The sequence below is a fragment of the Neomonachus schauinslandi genome, chromosome 8 (assembly GCF_002201575.2).
Source record: "Neomonachus schauinslandi chromosome 8, ASM220157v2, whole genome shotgun sequence".
Taxonomy (NCBI): domain Eukaryota; kingdom Metazoa; phylum Chordata; class Mammalia; order Carnivora; family Phocidae; genus Neomonachus; species Neomonachus schauinslandi.
The window spans coordinates 114,338,248-114,363,145 of NC_058410.1; the positions used below are offsets into that span (position 1 = coordinate 114,338,248).

Genomic DNA, 24,898 nt, shown 5'->3' on the forward strand with positions numbered 1-24,898 from the left:
GCGTAACCGAGCCATCTCCTCCCTGGGGGCATGCCCCAGCCCCCTCTGCTTCCACAGAGCTGCTGGCATGAGTACACAGAAGAGGAGAGGGTACCTGGGCTTGGGGGAGGGTTCCATTCCCAGGTGGCAGGAAGGGACTGGGGCACATCCATCATCGTGGGGAGAGGAAGAAGCCCCTCCAATCCCTGCAACGCTCCCACGCCAGAGGCAAACCCAAAGTGTTCCCATCAGGTCCCCTCCCCTGCATCCCTCCCTTCCCACCAGGGCTGGTCTGGTCCTCCCACACACTTTCCACTAGGGTCCAATGGTGGCTTTGGGATTCCACAGCATGGTCCCAGACACCTCCCTGTGGGCATCCCCAGAGCTGGGCCTTCAGCACCAGAGTCAGCAGAGACCCTCGCTAACCTTGGCAAAGGCACCTCCTACCCCCACTCCTCGGTGGGGCTCTGCCCACTTGGAGCAGCTGACCATGGGCAGAGTGTATGTGGGAGGGGGCTGGGCGCGGAAGGGCTCTATATCACACGAGGTAAGGTAGGAAAAAACACAACCCCTCCAGTCCAAACATCCTGATGCCTGAGATCCAACCAGAGCCTGGAATCAGGGGTCACCCTGGGCCCGTCTGGCCACCCTGGAGCCCACCTGCTCAGGTGTGGGCAGAAGTCACTGGCGGGTCCTTGGGGCTTTTCTTACACCTGGGCTTCCTCTCCCCCCACCCCCGCCCCGTGCCTCTGGTAGGCCGGTCCCACCAGTATGTCACTGAGGCTCGGTGGGGTTGTGCCAGGGATACAGGGTCTAAGAGCCTGATTCGACCAGCCCTGGTATCCCGGGCCCAAAGCCAAAAGGAGGGAGGGAGGGAGGGACCCAGGTGGAAACTTGGAACTTTTATTAAATACTCATTCACCCATTTGCCCCCACCAACCAGAGCAAGAAAAAAAATTATCAAAATGGAATTTAAAAAAACAAACCAAAACAAATTAAACCCAGTCCCCAGTATGTACAAGGCCACTCCCCTGCTTCTCTGCCACAGAGAGGAGAGGGGGCAGCTGGGGGTGGGTGGGGCTGGGCACCTTTTCTCCAGCCACAGGCCCCTGAGCGGTTCTGACTATGGTGGCAGGAAACCCTGCTGCCAAGTGGCCAGGCACCATGGCAGGCTTCCAGGGAGGTGGTTATTGCTGGGAGGAGCAGGGCTGGGCCTGCTCTGCTCCTACTGGGCTGAAGAGCGGTCGGCCCCTTCCCCTGGTGGGCAGTGACCAGTCAGAACAGAGGACCAGTCCCCACAGCAGTCCCAATCGCCATCTGAGAGGGGGAGTGGACTGAGGGTAGGAAGGGTGTTCTCTGGAGGGAGGAGAATGGGCACCCAGCTGATTCTGAGGAGGGGACACCCCAGGACAGCCTGGTGATCAGCTTGTCCTCTTTAGCTCCTGAGGATGGCACACTCCTCCGAGTCCAGCTGTGCAGCCCTCCTCTGGGGCAGGGCTCCCGTCGTCCCCTTCAGTTAGGCTGTTTTCCTGCCGCCGTCTCTCCCTGGAGACCTCTGTGGCCACCTGCCAAGTGTCGGCCACAGCCCCGGCCCTTGGAGGCAGGGACGCCTGTGTGGCATGGCACCTCCTCCAACGCGGTGTGGAATTCAGCCCCCTGGGACTCAGCAGCCATTCTCTGACTCTGTGGCCTCCAGGGTCACGGCCCCTTGCTGCATGGCAGCGGTGGCCACGCTGATGGCCTCCTCTAAGGTCTGCTGTTCCTCCAGCTGCGGAGAAGACGGTAGGAAAGCAAGGAGAGAGTGACACTCTTTCCACCAGATTCTAGTGCTAGCGAGTATGTGGCCTACTTTTCTGAATCCCCTCCATTCGCCCAGTGCCACATCCTGAGCACTTAGTGGGGCCCCCACGAACGGCAGGTTCGCTGATAGAGTCCCAGTAGGCTAGCTGTGGCCAGGGAGCCACAGAATGGTCCAGGGTCAGGGAGAGGGGCTTGTTCACAGAAGGGGAGGACTGGCTGGAGGGGACCTCAGTAATCATCTACTTGAGCCCACTTATTTTCCTGATGAAGAAATGGAGACACAAAGAGACAAGGGTTTAGACCACCAGATATGTTGCCATTGAAATTATTCTGAAGGCCGGAAGGGGCTTCAGCACTCTGCTTCCGTCAAGAAAGCGCCTGAGACAGCTGTGTGGATGTAGCTAAAATGAGCTCTTTTTCGGGCTGAGTGGCCTTCTCTTCAAGATCTCCGTCTCCTTCCTCTCCCCTCCTTATTCCTTCCTTTCTCAGGCTCGGGGACCTCCACCCACCTGCACGGCAATGTGTGTTCCGTTGGCTGTGGCCAACAGTGCCACCTGTTGGTGATGAAGAGATGCTACGCTTGAGTCGTCGGCCACCACAGCCCCAGAGGTAATGATTGTAACCTGAAATATAAAAGAATGAGATTTTCTAACCCACCTACGTGACTCTCCCTCCCCCCAAGCCAAATAAAAATCCCTTCAAGCAAAGTGGCTGGGAACAAGCCAGAGGGGGATGGATAAAACCATTATAGGTCAGACTAATTAGCATGGGGCTCGGAGCTTGGTGAGGTGGCATTTTTCTGAGCCAACTTAATTTAGGGATTTGGATTCACAGAGGTCAGAGCTGTCAAAGGCCCAGAGGTAATTTAATCTCATTTGAAAATGGACTGAAGTCTGTGGAGAAGTGACCTGCCTGTGGTAGCAAAGCAAGTTAGAGGTAGATCAAGATTTAGACACTGTCTCTTGACCCCCAGTGAAATGCTTTTCCAGAGGAGAATGGCTGATGGAGCAGAGGGGCCGTGGGGAAGACAGACCCTTTCTTCATGGGGGGAATCTTGGTCCCTGTAAGAAGGCTGGACGAGGTCAGCCTGCACGTTAATGCCCACCCCACAAAAAGGAAGGACAAGAGAACAAGAAACCCCAAGCAAACCGCCTGGTCATACGGGCTGCGTCTGGGTGCCATCAGCGCTGACCATGGTGACCGTGTGTGTGCCAGATGTGGCCAGGTCATCGTCCTCACTGGGTATGGTAAGGGTGGGGCCGCTGTGCTGGGTCACCATGCTGATAGCACTCCCCAGGGCCTGCAGGTCTTCTGGGGACAGGCTAACCTGCCAGCAGGAAGGAAGATGAGCTGGGAGTGCACTGGCAGGTTGTCCGAAAGCCCCTGGGTGGAGGTACCTGTGCTCGCAGACATGTTAGCTTCTGGAGAAGCTAGAAGATTCGCTTCATGTCACAGAGGGGGAGGGGGACAGGGACAAGCAAGGAAAACGGGTCTTTGTTTGCCCAAAGGAAACACTAGAAGAATTCTGCTGATCACTCCTATTTACCATCACTTTGCCTCGGGGCTCTGTTCCATGCAGTTCGGGCTCTCGACCCAATTTCATCCTCATGGCAACTCCAAAAGACAGAGATGCACTTGACAGTGGGTGCTGACAAGGGTCTTATCATACTGCTGGCTAGAAACCCCAGGCCTCCAGACCCCACACCATGCTCTGGCCCCCACAACACGCCTCTCTTAAGGACAGCCAAATGTCTCACTCAGACGATAGGACCGTCAGCCTCCATGTAAAGAGGGAAGCTACTAACTGTGATCTAGAAGTTCCAGAGGCTGAGGTGAAAGCATGAGGAGGAGGGGCTGGCTGACAAGACTCGGGACCCTCAGCCTCAGCTCTCTGAGCTCCATGAGGCTAAAAGGTGAACCTGGGTAGGGGGTAGGGCTATCAGAACTTCGGGACTCCCCAGAGAGAGTGAGAGAGGGGACCAGCCGCAGCGGCCCCCCCCGCCCCTCCCCCCACCCCGGGGCCTGTACCTGCTGGGCGCCGTCCTGAGTGATCAGAGCCACCCGGGGCGCCCCGTCCTCCTCGGCCACCATGGCCACTTGGGCTGGGATGTCATCGCCCTCTTCCTTCACCTCCGAGAGGTAGGCAACACGGGGACGTTTGGGCAGCGGGCTCTCCTCGGTGGCACAGGCAGCTGGGAGAGGAGAGCCCGAGCTGACACCTGCCACCGGCAAGCCACGGGGAGGCCTGGCCTGGCCCCGCTCTCACCTCCTGCCCGTAGCCCTCACCGTCGAGCTGCTGCTGCTCGTACAGGGCCTGCTCGCTCTCCTCCGTGGCCTCCAGCTCGCCGTGGGCGCTGCGCTTGTGCATGGCCAGAGTGGAGGTCTGCCGGTAGGTCTTGCCGCACGCGCTGCAGGTGTACGGCTTGCAGTGCGTGTGCACCACGTGGTGCTTGTACAGGCTCGAGTACTCGGTGAAGCGCTTCCCGCAGCCTGGGACCGTGCAAACGTATGGCTTCTCCCCTGGGGACACTGGGCTATGAGGGGGGCGGGAACTGGGGCTGGCAAGGGGAAAACTAAGGGGCCGGGGGCGGGAGACAGGGATTGGTGAAGGGAGACTGGGGGGGGGGGGAAGGGAGAGGGACTGAGACCTAGGACTCTCAACAGACACAGCTGGGGGTGACGGCCAGCAGAACAGAGGGGACAGGAGTGTGGGACAGCTGAGCCCAGAGGGAAGGCTGGGGCGAGTGAAGGGACTGGTGGGAGGGCATGGGGAGGGGCTCGTAAAGGTGAATGTTGTGAACAGGAGAGGCAGCAGATAGAGAGGGATGACTGACATAGCAGGCGTGATGGGGGAGGGAGGGGACACATATGCCGAGAGATGACACAGAAGGCTGGAGGAGGGATATGACACTGGGGAGGGCGAGGATACGCAGGAGTCATATGGACCGTGGAGGAGGTGAGGAGCTAAGGGTGACATTTCACTCTGTTTTTCCCCCATCACGCCTGACCCTGGCCTTTTCCCGGGAGCTCAGCTGGAAGGGGAGAATTCAGGGTGGGTGTAGGGAGGTGGCAGGGAGCTTGAGAGGGCCAGCGGGACCTGTCAGACGGGACCTAACCGGCAAGGAAGGAACTGCTCACTGCAAGTGAGACAGTGGTTCTGGCCGGAACCACAGAGCCCCCTCTCCCTGCCCACAAGCCAGCCTGCAATGGCCAGCAGAAGGGCTCGGGGCTCGGAGCCGAGAACGTGTCTCAGGTCAGAAGCCTAGGGTCAAGAGGGCCGGGGCCTCAGAAGGGGTGCTTCTCCCATGCCGGCTGGCCCACCTGTGTGGATGCGCACATGATTCTTGTAGTTGGTGGCGCTGGTGAAGCCGCGGCCACAGTGGGGCTCGGGGCAGGTGTAGGGCCGCTCGCCTGTGTGGGTGCGCACGTGTACCTTGCGGATATTAGATGTGGTGAAGGAGCGGCCGCAGCCCTCGAAGGGGCACCGGAATGGGCGTTCACCTGTGGAAATGGGGTGTGTGGGGTGGGCTGGTTCAGGAAAGGGGGGGTCATGCCAGAGTAAGGAGCTCCAGGTCACAGCGTGAACGGGGCAGGGCCCAGCCTACCGGTGTGGGTCCGGACGTGCTTCTGCAGGTCTCCTGAGGTCTTGAAGGCCTTGCTGCACAGCTCCTCTGGGCACTTATATGGCTTTTCACCAGTGTGGGTGCGCACATGGCTCTTCAGCCCGTATCCTGTCCGCAGGTGGGAGGGAGGGATGAGAAGAGCACTCTGGGGAATCTGCCTCGTTATCCTAATTCAGAGGCTCTCCGTCTTCGGGTGGGCTCTGTGAGGCCCCATGGCTCCTCAGGCACAAGAAACCTGTGTCTGCCTCTATCCCTACCCAGCCCGGGCAGGCCAGAGGGGCTGGAAAAGCCCACACTGCTCTCCTCCTCTCTCCAGGGGCGGCTGGTGCCATTCCAGAACACAAGCCTGAGAGCCATGGCTAGAGGTTTCCGAAGGGAAATGGAGCCCAGAGAGACGCAATGGCCCAAATACCCCAAAGCCGATGTAGGAGGCGGGGCCTCTCTACCAAGCCCCCAGCTCCCTTTGCGAGTCTGGGTGACGCTGCCCCCACTTCCGTAACAGGGTTTCCTCCAGAGATGGCGCCCTGCAAGTCAGAGCGCTTAGGCAGCAGTTTCTCTGGGAAGGCAGGAAATTCCCAAAGTGAATCTAGAACTCTCTGCCCTCAGCTGGAAGCAGTCCATCTTTAGTCTTCTTCTAGGTAGGTTACCTGTGGCAAAGGCCTTTCCGCAGCTGGGGAAATCACACCTGTATGGACGGTCACCCGTATGAGCTCTTTCATGCACCTGTGAGGACAAGCAACCACGGGACTCAGAGGGACTGGGGTACGGAGGGCCTCTTCCATTGTCTTTAGGGCTCAGAGTACCAGCACTGGCCACCTCCTTTATTCTGCCTCGTTAGCTGAGAAGCCACCTCCTCCAGAGGGCCCTCCCTGATTCTCTTCCTTCCTGTACTCTTCATGTGTGTCATAGACCCCTGGGCTGACATTTCGGTACACTCATCTCTTCCTTTCAGTAGGGCAGGGACTGGTTCTAGTCAAAGCAGGAAGTCAGAATTACAGTCTGGTGGGGAAAACAGTAAGGCTGAAAGGTGCGCGTGACCACCTTACCTTCAAGTGATGAGCAGTGGTGTAGAGACGCCCACAGCCTTTGTAGCCACAGCGGAATGCCCTGTCTCCAACCTGCTGTCCTTTGCCATTATGGGGAGCCTGGCTGTCATGCAGGACCTGAGGAAAAAAAATCTTGAGGTTCCTATCTGTATCCTCCTCAGTGACAAGAGGGAAGAGGTGGGATATAGGCAGCTTAAGACCTAACACACAGGGTTAAACCTGCCAGGGGGAGAAGGGCAACCGGGGGAGACAGACTGAGACAGACAGGAAACAGGCACTGAAGCACTCTGCAGGAGAAACAGGGCTCGCATGTGGAGTCCCCACCCACCTGTCATGGATACAGGGAGGACTCAGTGTCACAGGGACTGTGACAGCTATGGAAGAAAGGCCATCTCCCAGACAGCTAGGTAAGTTTGCTGAGAGCCAGCACCCCCACTTTTTTTTTAATCTTTAAAAAAACTGTTTATTTATTTACTTACTTATTTATGAGGCGGGGGGGAAGAGAGCATGCAAGGAGCACGGTGGGGTGGGGGGAGAGGGAGAGAGAATCTTAAGCAGACTCCATGCTGAGCGTGGAGCCCTACATGGGGCTCCATCTCAGGACGCTGAGATCACGACCTGAGCCGAAACCAAGAGTTGGGCACTCAACCAACTGTGCCACCCGGGTACTCCTTAAGATTTTATTTTTAAGTAATCTCTACACCTAGTATGGGACTTGAACCCACAACCCCGAGATCAAGAGTCCCACGTTCCACTGACTGAGCCAGCCAAGCCTCCCAGCAACCCCCACTTTTTTTTTTTTTTTAAAGATTTTTATTTATTTATTTGACAGAGAGACACAGCAAGAAAGGGATCACAAGCAGGGGGAGTGGGAGAGGGAGAGAAGCAGGCTTCTAGTCTGACCTTGAGTGACTCATTCCGCTCCCAGGCCTTAGCTCGTGCCTCTGAGAGGATGAGACAGGACTAGATGACCTCAGAGGTCATTTCCAACCCTCGATTCCCCCGACAGCCAGTGAGGCAGGGGAATGAAATCCGAACACCTGAGTGGGTTAGCCCGCCAAGCAGGCCTGGCCAGGGAGCCCAAAGTGGGGCTCGATCCCAGGATCCTGGGACCATGACCTGAGCCGAAGGCATACGCTTAACGACTGAGCCACCCAGGCGCCCCCACCAACAAGCCCCACTTTTGACCACACGCACCTAGGAGGCCACAGCTCTGGACGCCGTTATCCTCTGATGGGAGGAGACCCCTCCCTCCTTGTGAGAAACCTGTGCTCAGCAGGGGCATTAACAAGGGGGCTTGCTGTGGGGATACGCTCACCTGGGTTGACCAGGGTGAGGTACAAGCAGCAAACTGCAGAAACACCCAGGGCAGGGCCTGCAGGTGCTCACCAGAAGTTTCAGCTCTAACCACAGCACCCAGCTGACTGACCGGTCCCCCCTCCCCCCACCCCATCTTCTCTCTTGAGAACATTGCTGGAGCCACCTGCTTCCCACCTGCCCCGGGCTTCAGGGAGGCCTTACTGCTCTTCTGCTCTCCTGAGCAGGGTCCTGTTGGGACTGTCCCTTAGTCTTTGTTTCCGGGACACTCTGGCCTTCCCAGAAGCTCCTGAGGGTGCCTGGGTGGCTCAGTTGGTTGAGCGACTGCCTTCGGCTCCGGTCATGATCCCAGGGTCCTGGGATCAAGTCCCACATCGGGCTCCCCTTGCTCTGCGGGGAGCCTACTTCTCCCTCTGCCTCTGCCTGCCACTCCTCCTGCTTGTGCTCTCTCTCTCTCTGCTAAATAAATAAATAAAATTAAAAAAAAAAAAAAAGAAGAAGCTCCTGAAACAGAAGTCTGGAAGGCACGGGGAGTAGGAGACGAATTGGTGAGGCCAAATTCATGGCAAGGTCTGTCTAGTCAGCTCCAAGTCAGGGGGTCAAGCAGCTGACAAAATTCCACACACTTAAACAGCTGGTGAATGGCGGGGGAGTGTCACAGGTGGCCAGGCCTGCTTGACGGGCTAACCCATTCAGGTGTTTGGATTTCATTCCCCTGCCTCACTGGCTCTCGGGGGAATCAAGGGTTGGAAGTGACCTCTGAGGTCATCTAGTCCTGTCTCATCCTCTCAGAGGCACGAGCTAACGCCTGGGAGCAGAATGACTCACTCAAGGTCAGACTAGGTGGCGGGAGAATCAGCACGGACCTCAGGGTTCATGATCCAAAGTCCAGTTGTCTTTCTAACAGCAGCAAGTCTCAAATATGGCTTCTAAAATACACCGCAGGGAACGGAGGGAGTGGGCAAAGCCCAAAGCAGTCTGCTGTCAAGTTTTGTGCTTCATGTTGCAAAGACATGAGTTTCCTCTTCTTCTCTGATACTGCTACGTAGTCTTATTATATATTTTTTTTCTTTTATTTGAGAGAGCGAGAATGAGAGAGAGTACATGAGAAGGGGGAGGGTCAGAGGGAGAAGCAGGCTCCTCGCTGAGCAGGGAGCCCGATGCGGGACTCGATCCCGGGACTCCAGGATCATGACCTGAGCCGAAGGCAGTCGCTTAACCAACTGAGCCACCCAGGCGCCCACGTAGTCTTATTATAAAAACAAGCCCCCCTCCCCAAATTTTGGGTAACATCAGTGCCCCAGGGAGCCCTGCCATGTCCACCCTGAGGCTCTGCAGTTCACCCCAGGGAGGGGGCCCCCCAGTTTGGCGTGCTCACAGATCTCGGTGCCCATGTCACCCATGGGCGGGACCACTCCGGCAGAGAGCGCGCCACCTGACTGACACGTGGGGAGAGCCCTGATCTTTCTCCCTCGCAGCTGAGCTACTGTGCGGGCCCCATGTCCCAAGAATCCCAGCCGCTCCGCTGCATCTGCCCTCGTCACTGCCTACTGAGGTTATTCCCCCAAATGACTACATGAGTTGCAGAGAAGAAATAAATACGAGACTGGCTGACCTCGGTGGCCCGGAAAACTAATAAAAGTCACTGGCAAGGGCTTTCTCAGACAGCACAGAGGATTACTGTAACAACAGCCCAAGTGCAGCAGGCTCTAAGTCACCACCGTACAGATGTCACCGCTCTTCGAAGCTGCCTTCCCTTGGCCGAGACGGCATAAACTAGGGGGAGCGTCACCAGCTGTCGGTGGCCCCGGCCACGCTGTCACGCCCGCTGTGGACAGATGTGTCGGGGGAGCCGGGGTGGAGGGGCAAGATGGGGAGTAGCTCGGGCCAGGCCCGAGCACAGGACGGCCCTTGTCCCCTAGAGTGGTGGCGATCTCGGCCGAGGGAGCAGACGGGCCGCGTCAGGCTCCGCGAACTCACCTTGCTGGCATACTGCTCCAGGGCCACCACCGTGTCTGCGCTGAAGCCCTCGTCATCCTCGGCGGCCAAGTCCTCCAAGCCCACCTCTGTCTGCACGGCCAGGATGGCACTGTCTGGCGGCACAGCCACGGGGTGGTGAATGTAGGCGGTGGAGCCATCTTCCAGCTGGACGGCTTCCAGGGCACTGGGGTCATAGCCCTCTGCAGGGAACACGCAGTTAGCCCCGAGGCCACACGAGGGCAAGGGATGTGGCGGGGACCCTGGCTTTAAGGTAACGAGAACTACATATACCAAGGAAGGTTTCGGCATCTTCTGGTCCCTCTCCTTGGTGATTCACTCTGGCTGGCTCTTCTTCTGGGGCCAGCTCTCCCGAGGACAAGGTCTCCTATGGAGCTCTGACTGGGAACTCACAAAGTCCCCAAGGAGCCGAGGGGACCATTATCATCTTGGCCTTAGATGACCACAAGAACCTCCTAACTGGTAGCCCTTTAATTCCCTCCAGGCTGCACAGCATCCAAAAGGATCTTTGCAGGACACAGGAAATCATGTTATCTGATGGTTCCACTGCTTCCCACCGGTTTCAGGATAAAGACCAACAACCAAAGCCTTACCTTGACACTCAAGCCCCAGTGCTCTGGCCCCTGCCTCTCTCATCTTACCTATCTTGCCCTCCCTGCCCCCCCCGCCCCCATTCTGGCTCATAGCAGTTCCCTGAAATATGCCATTCTTCCTCCTCCCATCTCTGAGCCTCACATGCTGTTCCTGCTGTTCCCTGCCATCCCTCTTCTTCCAGCTGAGTCTACCCTTCAGCTCTCAGCCTGAGCATCACTTCCACGGAGAAGCCCTCCCTGTGCTGGATCTCTGCTCATGATGATGAGTTCATCGGTGACCATTCGTCTCACTTCTGTCTCCCGCTGGCCTCTGGAAGAGCAGGGACCATGCCTGCCTCCATCCCCGCTTGTACACTCCATACCTAGTGCAATGCCTGGCATGCAGTAGTTGAGCAAGAAACCACTTGTAGAAGGGATAAACGGTTATTCCTCAGTACTTAGACATCCTCGGGTCCTACTTAAAGCCCTAAGACTTTGCAGCTGTGGTAGAGACAAAGCCACCATTAAGGCCCATGCTGTTGAGCTCAGGGGCTGTTTCCTGGAGGCAGAAATCGCCTCTCCGATGGTAGGCACCAGGGGAGGGAGGCAAGCCTGCTAATCCAGGTGAGCTTGGGCACTACAGCTCCCATGGCTATGCCCCAACCTCTGCCAGTTCTGCCTCCCTTCCGTCCCACCAGTCATGAGGACCGTGACCCCACCTTTGGGTGTGCGGTGTATGTAGGCCATGCTGCCATCTTCCAGCTGTACAGGCTGTCCATCCTCAAAGGAGAGAGGTTCTGTAAGGAGAGCAATGCTTGCCTTTCTCTGCAGCTGGATGCCATCCCACCCCTCCCTCAGTGGGGGCTGCCTGGCCTCCATGAGGCTGGGGTGTCTTGGGGTGCTCTCACCCTTCTGCACCGTCACTTGGTGAATGTATGCAGTGGTCCCGTCCTCGAGCTGGATCACTTGCCCTTCAAGCAGCTTCTCTCCTGTGAAGGTGGAAATGGAGAGAAGCAGGTCAGGCCCAGAAGAGGGCCAAGGGACACCTGCCTGCTTCTCGAAGAGGCCTGTTTGAGGCACAGTTTGCATGTCTAAGCACAGGTGACATGCTCCATGTCCCCCGCTCCCTGCCTCTCTGGGCCTGGGCCTCAATGCTACTGGGTGTGAAGACATCCCACTATGAGGAACCCTAGAGCCCCCAACAGATTCCCTTCCTCTACTCGAGGAGCAACTTCACTTATTATTCCATACATGCCCAGTAAAGTGGGGACTTCCAGCCTAACGGTAAGCTGCCGAGACTGATCTAAATAGAGAACAAAGAATGCCCTGAAACCTGGAAAGACCTCAGTGGGTCAAAAATCAGCACTCTAACTGAACTAACAAATCGAAATACATTCCTTGTCTCCCACTGTGCAGTACACCCAGAACTAGACCTTCTAAGGCGGAATAGCTTAGTGGTTAAAAGCAAGTGGTTCTGGAACTGTCCAGGCATCCTGGGTTTGAGTTTCAGCTCTACCTCTTACTAGCTGTGTGTTCTCAGCAGTTTACTTAACCTCTCTGTGCTTGTTTCCTCCTCTTAAAAAGAGGATTAAAAACCGTGTCTTTGTCACTGGGTTGCTATGAAGGTTAAATGAATTAACGAATATAAAACAATGCCAGGAGTGTGGGTAGTCAGCCTTCAATAAGCCTTAGCTTTTTAAAAAAATTTATTTATTTGGAGAAAGAGCGAGCGGCAGGGAGGGGCAGAGAGAGAGGGAGAGAGAGAAACTTTAGCAGACTTCTGCCTTGAGCGCAGAGCCCGAAGTGGGACTCAATCCCACGACCCTGAAATAACGACCTGAGCCAAAACCAAGAGTCGGATGCCCAACCGACTGCGCTCCCCCAGGCGCCCCAAGCCTTAGCTTTTATCATCATAAATCCAATCTGCATTTTAGAAGAGAAAATAAAGCAACAGGGAGCTAATGTGAACGCAACCGCTGTGCTATTGCGTGTCCTCCAGGCCTTGTTCCACTGCCGCTGTGGGGACTGTCTCCTTCATTCACCTCTGACCTTTTCATTTCAATTTTCTTTTTTTTTTTTTTTTAAAGATTTTATTTATTTATTTGAGAGAGAGAGAATGAGACAGAGCACATGAGGGGGGGAGGGTCAGAGGGAGAAGCAGGCTCTCTGCCGAGCAGGGAGCCCGTTGCGGGACTCGATCCCGGGACTCCAGGATCATGACCTGAGCCGAAGGCAGTCGCTTAACCGAATGAGCCACCCAGGCGCCCCTTCATTTCAATTTTCTAATTAAAAGATGACTCACCCAAGGCAACAAGCAAGCAGTATAAAACATAACAAGACTCCAGAGTTCCTGAGATATTACCGTTCCTTTGCCTCAGATCTTTACTGGGAAGCACTTTTTTTTTTTTTTTAAGATTTCATTTATTTATTTATCTTTAGAGATGGTGGTGGGGGATGGGGCTTACTGGGAAGCACTTCTAAGAGCAACAGGCTCTTTGGTTTAGAATTAGGATTAGACAGGGATGTGTGGGTGGCTGAGTTGGTTAATCGTCTGCCTTTGGCTCAGGTCATGATCCCCGGGTCCTGAGATCGAGTCCCACATCAGGCTCCCTGCTTAGCGGGAAGCCTGTTTCTCCCTCTGCCCCTCACCCTGCTTGTGCTCTCTATGACAAATAAATAAATTAAAAAAAAAAAACAACTTTGTAGAATTAGGATTCGACAGGCCTCTCCTCATGTCCAAGTTTCCCAGGGGATGAGAGGGAACGAAGTGAGAAAGGTAAGAAGGGAGAGGGAAGAGCTCGTGACAAGTGGTTTGCTTACTCCTTTCTTCACGAGTTTCAGGTTTAGGAATTTGAACTCTTATGATGTGGGGAAAAGACCAGGCATGGTAAGCTAGCCTACCTCTGCTAACTCCCCCTCAGAAGAATCCCCAAACTCGCCTCCACACCGAGTCTTCTCGGGTCAGGAACCCACAGTTCTACAACCCAGCCGAAGCCAGGTGAGGTAGAGACAAAGGTAAGACGTAGGAGAAAGGCAGGCAGACGGACCCCCTCACCGCCTCCCATCAGCAAGCCACGGGCTTCCCTGCATTTAACGCCTTATCTGTCGCGGCCAGAGCACCGCACTTGGGGTTCTGAGAGCAGGAGCAGACTTCTGCTAGCACAGCGGCTATTGCTTCGAGGCACGAGACCAAAGGTTGAGAAGAGTTACTTGGGAAAAGATTTCAGCCTAGAATCACCTCGCACACCAGAGACGACAATGCGGAGGGCCGGGTGGGGATGTCAGCTGACTGACACGGCCCTCATGTCCCATGATGGAGAGGTGGCCATATGTTCCCATTTGCCCCGAAAGGTCCCAGTTGCATTTTTATTCACAGCACACTCTTCCACTCTCAAAAGTGTTGAGAAAAAACGTTTTACGCTTACCCTGATGATAGACAAAGCTCATAAACCGTTAGGGCTGCCTGCTGCCTAAGCTGGCCCCAGGGAGAGCTGGCCGCTGACAAGGGACAGTGGCCTGGTCAAGAGCTGCAGGGGAGCTCGCCAGGGGGAGTGTGGTCCTGGTTCCCGAAGGCCGGCTCTCCCCTCAGGAGTGTGAAATCGGTTGTGTGTGAGTCTGTGTGTGCACACGCTGCAGGAGCCAGAGAATGGCGACGAGACAGAGAGAGGAACGGGGAGGTGGGTGAAGCAAGGAGACCCACACAAAAAAGGGGAAGACATAAGAAAAGAGGGTGGCTTTCTCAGGCCAAGCGTGGCCACTTGCTCTTTATTCACCCACTCGACCATTAATTCACAGCAGAAGACCGAGGCACGGGAAATAACTGGGTCCAGGGAGCAGACGCAGCCATTTTTCCAGGCTTCCTAAGTTCTTCCATCTCATTCTGCTGTGACTGCAGCAGAGGGGCAAGACCTGTGATGGGGAGTCTGCCAACAGAGAGTTTCAGGCTTCAAAGGTATTCCAGAGAAGTTCCGCTCTCAAGCAGACGAAGCCAACCAGGCCCACACATCATAGACAGCTCTTGACAAAAAACCTTTCCCGAAGGCAACCCTCCCCGCCAACACTGTCATATGGAAAGAGCTTACTGAGGAGATTAAGGGGCCTCTTTGTCATCATCAGGAAGCAGACAATTTAAAATAAAATCAACAAACAATTTCTCTGGGGAACTGAAATACACTTTCACAATGTGTTGAGATGAAGGCGGGCAATGTTGCAATGATAGTGCATTCACGAGGATGGTGGAGCTCACAGAGTCCAGAAGAGGCAAAATAAAGAGCAGGAGCGAGGCGATGTTTGCCCAGTGCTGTCCAAGGAAGACAGGCAGGCCATCTGGCATGCCTGAGAATGCTGGTGAGAAAGGAGGCTGTCACAGCGGTGAGTGTCCCTGGCCCGAAGGCCCTGTCCTTCAGTGACACTCAGTTCTGACTCCACACCCACCTTGATTTTAAGTTTCTTGAGAATGGAATTTCAGGTGATTCCAAATTTCAGGTAAACAGCAAACTCTTTTTCAGTACTTAGTGCTACTATTTTACTACTTTTATTTTATTTTCTTAAGATTTTATTTATTTATTTGAGAGAGAAAGAGAGAGAGCACATGAGCAGGGCCAGAGGGAAAGGGAGAAGCAAACTTCTCACTGAGCAAGGAGCCCAACTTGATCCCAGGACACCCGATCACGACCCGAGCCTAAGGCAGATGCTTAACTGACTGAGTCACCCAGGTGCCCCATTATTTTACTATTTGTAGTGCTTAATCCCATGTTTATACTTATCTATCCCATGCAGTATTTGGGACATACTTTACTACAAAATTATTCATTGTCTATCAGCAATTCAATTTTTTTTTTTTCAATTCAAATTTAACTGTATACCCTGTATTTTTATTCCTGGCAACCTTAGTGGGGCCTAAGGCATGAGATTTATGCTTGGGTGTCCCCCTCTGTACATGGCTTAACTTACTTGAAAGTTTCTAGAGAGCACTGAGAAACTGGACTTACTTGAATTATTTGAAAAGTGGGAAGACATATAACCAGCAGAGTGTTCATTCATTTCCAGAAATATTTATGAACTACTTACAACATGTAAGGAATTCTGTCTTTCAGAGGTCTTGGTTCCTCCAGCTGGGCTAGTCTGATTTTCTAGGCTGGCCTGCCTCGACAGCATTTTCTTTTAAAGAGTTGCCATTTTGTCAATGACCTCAAGAAATTCTCATGCTGAGTAAGTTGTGGCATGCAAGCGGGAGTGCACGGTGGTGGTGGTGAGACTTTGAGAAGGGGACACTCCTCTCCAGAGGCTGGGGGACAGGGTGAGATTCTGGGGTACCTGGAAATACTCACCTTTGACAGCTTGCTGGACATAGGCTGTCGTCCCATCACTGAGGGTCACCGTTTGCAGCCCCAAGCTCTCCATGGCAAACTGCTACTCGTACACTCAGACATGAAGTTGGCTTCTGGCCAGCACCAAGAGCCACAGCTGAGGTCAGAGATTTCCTTCTGGGTCACAAGTCTGAGAAAATGGACAGTGTCACATTATGAGTTGCACAGCTTCCTCCTGCTACAAGGACACATAAGGAAAGAGTGAATGAGGCCAACCAAGAAGAAAAAGATGAATTCTTCAAAGTATAGAACTATGCTGGCTTTTGTGAAGGTTCACAATATAAATATTGAAGAATTCTAAAAGTTGAGCATACAACAGAAGCACACCAGCCAAACTGGTTGTAAAGTAAGATTCATTGATCAAAACCCACTTTTAAACTCACTGTCCTGGGGCGCCTGGGTGGCTCAGTTGGTTAAGTGTCTGCCTACGGCTCAGGTCATGATCCAGGGGTCCTGGGATCGAGCCCCGCATCGGGCTCCCTCCTCAGCAGGGAGCCTGCTTCTCCCTCTCCCTCCGCCCCTCCCCCTGCTCAAGCTCGCGCTCTCTCTCTCTCTCAAATAAATAAATAAAATCCTTAAACTCACTGTCCTTAGAAGGAAGCCCCGTTAAAGGCAGGCTGCCAGCCCCAGTGCTGCTGGTTCTGGGGAGCACACATCACATCTCTACACATTCCAACAGCTCTCCTATGCTCGGACCTATCCATCCACTGGCCTTGTTGACTATCATCAGGGAACATCCCACAGGCATCACAAACAGAATGAGGCCCCAACAGAACTCATCACGTGCTCCCCAGAACTCTTCTCTTCCAGTATCCCCCATCCCTGGGCTAGCATTTCCAGCCACCCAGAATTGGTGGGGTCATCCTTGATTCCTTCTTTGCCCTCAAAAGTCTAGATACACCACTATTTGACACCATACACAAAAATTAACTCAAAAGGGATTAAAGACTTGAATGTAAGACCTGAAACCATAGAACTCCTAGACGAAAACACAGGTGGTAAGCTCCCTGACATGGTCTTGGCTATAATTTTTTGGATTTGACACCAAAAGCAAAGGAAACAAAAGTGAAAATAAACAAGTGGGACTGCATCAAACTAAAAAAGGTCCTGCACGGCGAAGGAAACCATCAACAAAATGAAAAGGTAACCTATAGAAAGGGAGAAAACATCTGCAAATCATATATCTGATAAGGGGTTAATATCCAAAAGATACAAAGAGCTCATACAACTTAACAGCAAATACCCCAAACAATTCAATTAAAAACCAGTCAGAGGATCTGAATCGACATTTTCCAAAGACATCCAAATGGCCAAAAGGTACATAAAAAGATGCTCAAATCCCTAATCATGAGAGAAATGCAAATCAAAGCCACAATGAGATATCACCTGTTAGAATGGCTATTGTCAAAAAGACACAAAATAGCAAGCATTGGGGAGGATGTGGAGAAAAGGGAACCCTTGTGCACTGTTGGCGGGAATGGAAATTGGTATAAATTGGAAAACAGTATGGAGGTTCCTCAAAAAATTAAAAATAAAACTACCATATATGATCCAGCAGTTCCACTTCTGGGTATTTGTCCAAAGAAAATAAAAACACTGACTTGAAAAAATATACACATTCAGCATTATTTACAATAGCCAAGACATGGAAAACTTAAGTGTCCATGGATGGATGAATGGATAAAGAAACTGTGGTGCATATATACAACAGGATATTATTTTGCCATAAAAAATGGAAATCTTGCCATCTTGTGACAACATGGATGGACATAGATGGTATTATGCTAAGTGAAATAAGTCAAAGACAAATACCATATGATCTCACTCATGAATGGCATACAAAAACCCAAAAAACACGCAAACTCATAGATACAGAGAACAGATTGGTGGTTGGGGGTAGGCAAAATGGATCAAGAGAGACAAAAGGTACAAACTTCCAGTTATAAAATAAGTAAGTCATGGGGATGTAATGTACAGCGTGGTGACTATAGTTAGTAATACTGAATTGCATATGTGGCAGTTGCGAGGAGAATAAATCTTAAAAGTTCTCAACATAAGAAAACAATCTGTAATCATGTAGGGCGATGGATATTAACTAACTGTGGTGATCATTTTGCAATACATACAAATATTAAGTCATGATGTTGTACATCTAAAACTTAAATATAATGTACATCAATTATACCTCAACTAGAAACAATTTTTAAAAACTTAATAAGTCTATGTACCTATTTCGGATATCACCTCTCACATCTTAACTACTGTAAGAGCCTACTAATGTATGTCCTCAAATAAGCTCTTGCCTGTTTCCTAGGCATTTTGTAATATTGTGTCAGACTTTTAAAAAAAGTTCAAGGGCACATGAGTGGCTCAGTGAGTTAAGCATCTGCCTTCCACTCAGGTTGTGATCTTGGCGGGGGGGGGGGGGCGGCTAGGATGGAGCCCCACGTCAGGTTCCCTGCTCAGCAGGGAGTCTGCTTCTCGCTCTCCCTCTCCCTGCTCCCTCCCCCACTCATGCTCTGTCTCTCTCAAATAAATAAAATCTTTGGGTGAAAAAAAAGTACAAACCTAAATCCACTACTTCCTTGATCAAAACTCTTCAAAAGCTTCCTATGGCCCTCGGACTCCACCTTGCAGGCAAGGCTGGGAGCTGTTATAAATCCCTGCAGCCCTTGGCTCTACCTCTTCCTAGCACTCACACACCTACAGTCACCTACTTCAGTACTTATCACTGCCTCTTTCACATTTGTTGCCCACACAGGGCTTTGGGCTCCAGCCTGGTTTCTGGTTCACTGTGGGCTCTCTGCAAATCCTTGTGGAGTGACTCACCGGGTCCTTGTGTGCAAGGAGGGAAGTGCTGGAGCATCCTGCTGGCAGACTTCCTTTGCATTGGTGATCAGCCTACTTGAGCCAGAGCCCATAGCTGTGAAGCCTTGTTCTGGGTTTAGCAGTTAAGATTCTCACTGCCCATCCACAGAATTCCCCTGGACTTGGGACCTGGACTGCCTACTTGGTACTCACTATCTGCCAACTGATCTTCTCCATCAGTACTGCCCAAACTGTTTTCATGTTGGGGCACCCAGGGAGAAGGATGTTTGTACGTAGCAGATGGCTTCTGCTTGAAGCCAGGAGCAACCAGCTGGGGCTCTGGCAGCCCCAAGGGCTGAGCGGGTCAATATCTTTACATAACTATAGCCCACTTGTGACACACTGGTTGGGATGTTCTACTTTAGACTTGGCATCCCCATTAGAATTATTCATTCATTCTGCCCATAACCATTTACTGAATGGGCTAAGCTACTACTAGCAGTAATAGTGAACAGTGCTGTAAAGGAACAGGGTACTAGGCATTTTATACATAGTAACTCATTTAATCCTCACAACGATCCTAGAATTACTGTTATTGTCCTCATTTTATAGTTGAGGGAATTGAAGCCCGAGACACTAAGTAACTTGGCTCAAGGCTGCACAGCTAATAAGTGGGAGAGGAGAGGGGCGCCTGGGTGGCTCAGTCGTTAAGCGTCTGCCTTCGGCTCAAGTCATGGTCCCAGGGTCCTGGGATTGAGCCCTGCATCGGGCTCCCTGCTCAGGCGGAAGCCTGCTTCTCCCTCTCCCACTTGCCCTGCTTGTGTTCCCTCTCTTGCTGTGTCTCTCTCTGTCAACTAACTAACTAACTAACTAACTAACTCAGCCCCTGATTAAAAAAGAAAAAAAAAAGGTGGGAGAGGCGGATTTTGAATCCAGGCCATCTGGCTCCAGAGTATGCTCTTAAATACTTTACTATGCAGCCTAGTAGAGGTTTTTTGCTAAGGCCACCTGAAAACAATATTTTGGTGTGCAAGCTTGTGCATTTTTCTGAAAAGAAGGGAATTTAAGATTGTCATGAGTGTCTCACAGGGGTTAAAGGTAAAGAACCACTGGTCTAGATGGGAATTCTGGCGTCTGACCCATCTTATCTGGTCTACTAGGATCCTGGCAGTGACCCCCACCTTGCCCAGAGCCCTGATAACCACAAGCTCTGGTCCTGACCTCTCTTGGTCTGCTCCCTGACCTTCGACTTTCAGAGTCTCAAGCAGGGAGAGAAATTCTTTTGGTAACCTGTTTTTGTTAACAGCATTGTCAGAATAAGGACACACGTGAGACCTAGGTCTGAAAACAAAGCAGGTTATAGGTTGAAACAGGATGACAAAATGGCCTCAAATCTGTATGGCTGACTGCTGTGGCTGCTTCAGCAATAGCTGGTTTAATTGAGCACATCTGTACTCTACTGGGACTTTCTGAGGAAAATCTGCGGCACGGTTAACAACACAGGTTCTGGAGTCAGACAGCCCGGGCTCTAACCCAGGCTCTACCTCTTTGAAGCTGTGTACCCCTGGGCAAGTCACTGAACCTCTCTGAGCTTCAGATGCCACTTGTAAAACAAATGGGGCTAATAATAGCACCTTTGTCACAGGTTGCTGTAAGGATTAAATAAGGTCACATATGTCAGCCTTTAGCACAGTGCTGGCACATAAGAAGTACCCTAGAAAAACTGGCTCTGAGGGGGAGGGGATGGAAGAGGAACAAAAAGGAAGTGCTTTCGAAGCAACGGGCAATTTCCAAAAGGTAGCCAAACAGTGGCCACAGCCCTGGACTAGAAGTCTGCAGAAATGGCTTCTAATCTCAATTCTACCTCCTGCGACTGCCTCCTTAGCTGTAAAGTGAAGTGCTGCCCCAGATGACCCTAAAATCCTTCCCACTGCTTGTGCTAATTACATTTACCACATAGACAGCCCTTAACGGAGCCAGCCACTGTTCAAAGCACTTTACCTATATTAACTCCTTTAACCTTAAAAGTAACGCTATGAAGAAATAGGTACATTATCCCCACTTTATGGATGAGGTGACTGAGGCTTAGAGGTAGAGTAATTTATTCCAAGGTCCCACAGCTAGGAAATGCGGAAGCCAGGATTCCAAGCCAGGCTGGCCGGCTTGGGTCCATACCTCTCAATACCCGGTGCATTTCTTCCTTCTGCTAATCCAGTGTGACACAAAACACTTGACTATTGATTAGCTTTCCTCTCACCCACAGTAACTTAAACCCAGTCCTCTTGGACCTGACCACAATGGAAAGAGGGACGAGCTGGTAGCCACATTTCAGAAAGTAACGCTTCTTAGACTCAAAGAAAACAAATCTCCACTCCTTCACATGTTCTCATGTCCAGGCTAAATATTCAATTTTCCTCCTTAAGCCCATAATATAAACCTTTAAAACAGTCCACTCTGGCTCTCCAGGCTTTCCTGCTCTCTGCTGCTGCCTTCCAACAGGGCCTGACCGCGGGTGGGGAGAAGGTGCTCCATGGCGGCCACGCGTGTACAAGGGTCTGCCGCCATTTCTCTCCCTTTCCTTTGTGAAACGATGCTTTCCTTGGACTCCTTCTGTGCTGGTACTAAACTAACAACAGTGATACTGGCAGCCAAAGAGAGGCCTGTCACTGCCTCTGGACGGCTGTGACTGCGCATTTCCTGCCTTCACTTGACATTTCAGATTCATAACTCCCGTGGCCTTCTGAGCAAGGATGGAGGGGGAGCAGGGGCAGCTGCTCTGTTTTCTCCTTGTAGGGTATAAGGTTTGTCAGCTCCCCAGTGACCTAAGCTGGGTGTAAGGGAGAGACAGACTGGGGATTGTGGAGGGGAAAGAAGAGCCATGACAGTGGGTAGGGATGAATAGGGAGTACTCCCAGACTCTTCCAGAAATTGCAGCCAGCTTCTGTTTGTTGCATTTTAAAATGAACTTAACCCATTTTTGGCTCTGATGCAGGAAAGAGCCCTATGGCTTCATAATACATAAATGTTTCCTAATGTAAAAACGTAAATTATCATTTATCAGGGAGAGAGGACATTTAGAAAAGCTTTTTGGATACTTCAGATCTTTAGGCCTTTCTATGAGACAAGATGTGCTTCAATTGTCTCCTCAAAGCAGAAAAATAAGGGCCACGAAAGACGGGAAACTAGATGGCAGCTATATATTCGTGTTCCTCCAATTTGGCACGGTTCAGATCTCATCTGACCCACACCCAAGCTAGGCTGCCTTGACCACAGGCACCTGTTCACTCTTCCATCATTTTCTGCCAACCCAAACTCCTCGGACATTTGCAACAAGGCTTTCTGTGCTCTGCCTCTGGGCCTCAGCCAGCCCAGAGGATAACTGTATTTAGAAGCCAAAAAAAAAGAAGAAGAAAAAGGAAGAAAAAAAAGAAAAAAACTAAAACATTTGCTTGGAAGGAGAAGAATGTTCAAGTCTGGGGGGTCATGGAAGACTTAATTTTCACTCAGAAAATTCCTCATTTGGAAATAAACAAAACTTCTCAGAGAGGACAAAGTGACATTATGCTGGGAGAGACAGAGGCTGAGCGAGTCAAGTGGCAAACAAATGAGAACCAGATTTGGAAGAGCTGTAGTAAAATGATTCAGTATTTGTTATTATAGAAAAGGACTTCAATGCACACACAAAAACCCTACTGAAACAGGCTTGGTTCTGTGGGTTTTCAAACAGTAAAGAGAAAACAGGAAATTAATAACAGAAACTTGCATTAACATAACACACATTTAAAACATCAGCTAAGCATCTCTTTGCAAAAGGCACATTGATTTTAAAAGCCCAAATCACTTTTTAGTATGGTTCCTATTTGGCTACTACAATTTTTATAGATTTTAATTAGTCACAGAAAAGAGAGTAATTAGGCAAAGCAGATTATTTTTAATTCCAAAGGGCAATGAAAATGCATACCCCTTTACTAGCTGAACAGAATTCATTTAAACTAAAACAGGTAATTTAATTAAAACCTAATTTTCAGTCCTAAGTTTAAGGTGAATTTTAACACCTTAGTTTGTAAACACCAAACACAGAATCATGGCTGAGTTTCAAACCCACCTTTAGTCCATGGAAAGAAAAGTCCAGAATAAAGTCATTTTGGAAGGGTGATCCTAAGGGTGTGCTTTATACCAATATGCAAATTAATACAGATATTACCAAGTTACATCTGACTTGTTTCTGGGGGTCACTGCTGGCTTGGGAAGGGCTATTTTTTTTTTTTAAAGATTTTATTTATTCATCTGACAGAGAGAGACACAGCGAGAGAGGGAACACAAGCAGGGGGAGTGGGAGAGGGAGAAGCAGGCATCCCGCCGAGCAGGGAGCCCGATGCAGGGCTCGATCCCAGGACCCTGGGATTATGACCTGAGCCGAAGGCAGACGCTTAACGACTGAGCCACCCAGGCGCCCCTATTTTTTTTTTTTTTAAAGATTTTATTTATTTGACAGAGAGAGAGAGCCAGAGCACACTAGCAGGGGGAGTGGCAGGCAGAGGGAGAGGGAGAAGCAGGCTCCCCACTGAGCAGAAAACCCAGGACCCTGGGAACCTGACGGGAGCCGCAGACAGACGCTTAATCGACTGAGGCACCCAGGGAAGAGCTATTTAAAAATGAAACATACCATCAGCCATCAGGAGGGACTGGATCATCATAGTTATTTAGGAGCTTCAAGTTATTTAAAAACATCACCCCAGGGGCGCCTGGGTGGCTCAGTCGTTAAGCGTCTGCCTTCGGCTCCCATCATGATCCCAGGGTCCTGGGATCGAGCCCCACATCAGGCTCCCTGCTCAGCGGGAAGCCTGCTTCTCCCTCTCCCACTCCCTCTGCTTGTGTTCCCTCTCTCGCTGTGTCTCTCTCTGTCAAAATAAATAAATAAAATCTTTAAAAAAATAAAATAAAATAAAATAAAAACATCACCCCAGGACTAAAAGGTTTAATTTATTCCATCAGTTCATTAAATTGGAACAAGATCCAAATCTCAACTAGGAAGAAAAGGTAGTTTTTGCTTTTTTTTTTTTTTTTTTTATTTGACAGAGAGAGATACAGCGAGAGAGGGAACACAAGCAGGGGGAGTGGAGAGGGAGAAGCAGGCCTCTTGCCGAGCAGGGAGCCTGATGCGGGGCTCGATCCCAGGACCCTGAGATCATGACCTGAGCCGAAGGCAGACGCTTAACGACTGAGCCACCCAGGCGCCCCTAGTTTTTGCTTTTGAAGCAAAAGAAAATCAAGTCAAAAGAAAGTTAGGTTTAAAAAAAAATCAGTATTAAGGGAAAATATTAAAGAAAATATAAGACATGATATTAAAAACACATGCAACCTAAACGTACACTTAAAAATGGTTAAGACAGTGAATTTTATGTTACGTGTATTTTACCACAATAAAAAAAATTGGGTGGAAAAAAAGAAACACACACAGACACATATAAACTTCCAAGAAGAGTATCAAATTCTCACTGGACAAATAAGGCTAAAGTATGAATTCATGCAAGAAAAACACTAGTAGTAAATAAATAATTCAAAAAAGGTTTACTCTCATTAGTGATTAAAGTACAAGACAAAATAATCATGGTGGTATTATACTTATCCCATTACCATAAATCAAAGTAAAAATATTAACATCCAACAGACAATGAGATACCACTACACACTTATCACAAGAGCCCAAATCCAAAACAGTGATAACACTAAATGCTGGCAAGGATGTGGAAGAACAGAACTTTCATTTGTTGCTGGTGGGGATGCAAAATGGTACTGTGGAAGGCAGTCTGGCTGTTTCTTACAAAATTAAACAGTCTTACCAAATGATCCAGCATTCCTACTCCTAAATGGGTTGAAAACTTACGTCCACAGAAAACCTGCACATGGATGTTTATAGCAGCTTTATTCCTAATTGCCAAAAGCTGGAAGCAACTAAGATGTCCTTCAATAAACAAACTGTGGTACATCCAGACAATGGAATATATTTCGGTGATAAAAAGAAATGAGCTGGGTGCCTGGGTGGCTCAGTCGGTTGGGCGACTGCCTTCGGCTCGGGTCATGATCCCAGGGTCCTGGGATCAGGTCCCACATCGGGCTCCCTGCTCTGCGGGGAGCCTGCTTCTCCTTCTCCCCCTCCCCCTGCTGGTGTTCCCTCTCTCGCTGTGTCTCTCTCTGTCAAATAAATAAATAAAATCTTTAAAAAAAAAAAAAGAAATGAGCTATTAAGTCGTGAAAAAACATGGAAGAAACTTACATGCATTTTGCTAAGTGGAAGAAGCCAATCTGAAAAGGCTACACACAGTATGGTTCCAACTATATGACTTCTGGAAAAGGCAAAACTATAGAGACAAGAATATCAGTGG

The 24,898-nt window shown here is 50.7% G+C and overlaps 1 protein-coding gene across 2 annotated transcripts in view; it reads right to left on the minus strand.

Moving 5' to 3' along the window:
• Positions 1–873: 873 nt before the first annotated feature.
• The window catches only part of ZNF76 (zinc finger protein 76), a 34,193-nt gene continuing 10,168 nt past the window's right edge, over positions 874–24,898 (minus strand). Inside the window, exons 2-14 of one of the 2 annotated variants that reach the window (XM_021684596.1) lie at positions 15,666–15,834; positions 11,244–11,324; positions 11,055–11,132; positions 9,746–9,945; positions 6,449–6,565; positions 6,050–6,125; positions 5,385–5,510; positions 5,101–5,280; positions 4,066–4,299; positions 3,808–3,971; positions 2,942–3,106; positions 2,289–2,402; positions 874–1,747 (exon numbers count right to left, since the gene is read on the minus strand). In XM_021684596.1, coding sequence (XP_021540271.1) covers positions 1,643–1,747; positions 2,289–2,402; positions 2,942–3,106; positions 3,808–3,971; positions 4,066–4,299; positions 5,101–5,280; positions 5,385–5,510; positions 6,050–6,125; positions 6,449–6,565; positions 9,746–9,945; positions 11,055–11,132; positions 11,244–11,324; positions 15,666–15,738 — 1,713 coding nt within the window. In that variant the 5' untranslated portion in view covers positions 15,739–15,834 and the 3' untranslated portion in view covers positions 874–1,642. The remainder of the gene's footprint in view (positions 1,748–2,288; positions 2,403–2,941; positions 3,107–3,807; positions 3,972–4,065; positions 4,300–5,100; positions 5,281–5,384; positions 5,511–6,049; positions 6,126–6,448; positions 6,566–9,745; positions 9,946–11,054; positions 11,133–11,243; positions 11,325–15,665; positions 15,835–24,898) is intronic. The other variant, XM_021684597.1, reaches the window with a different exon arrangement.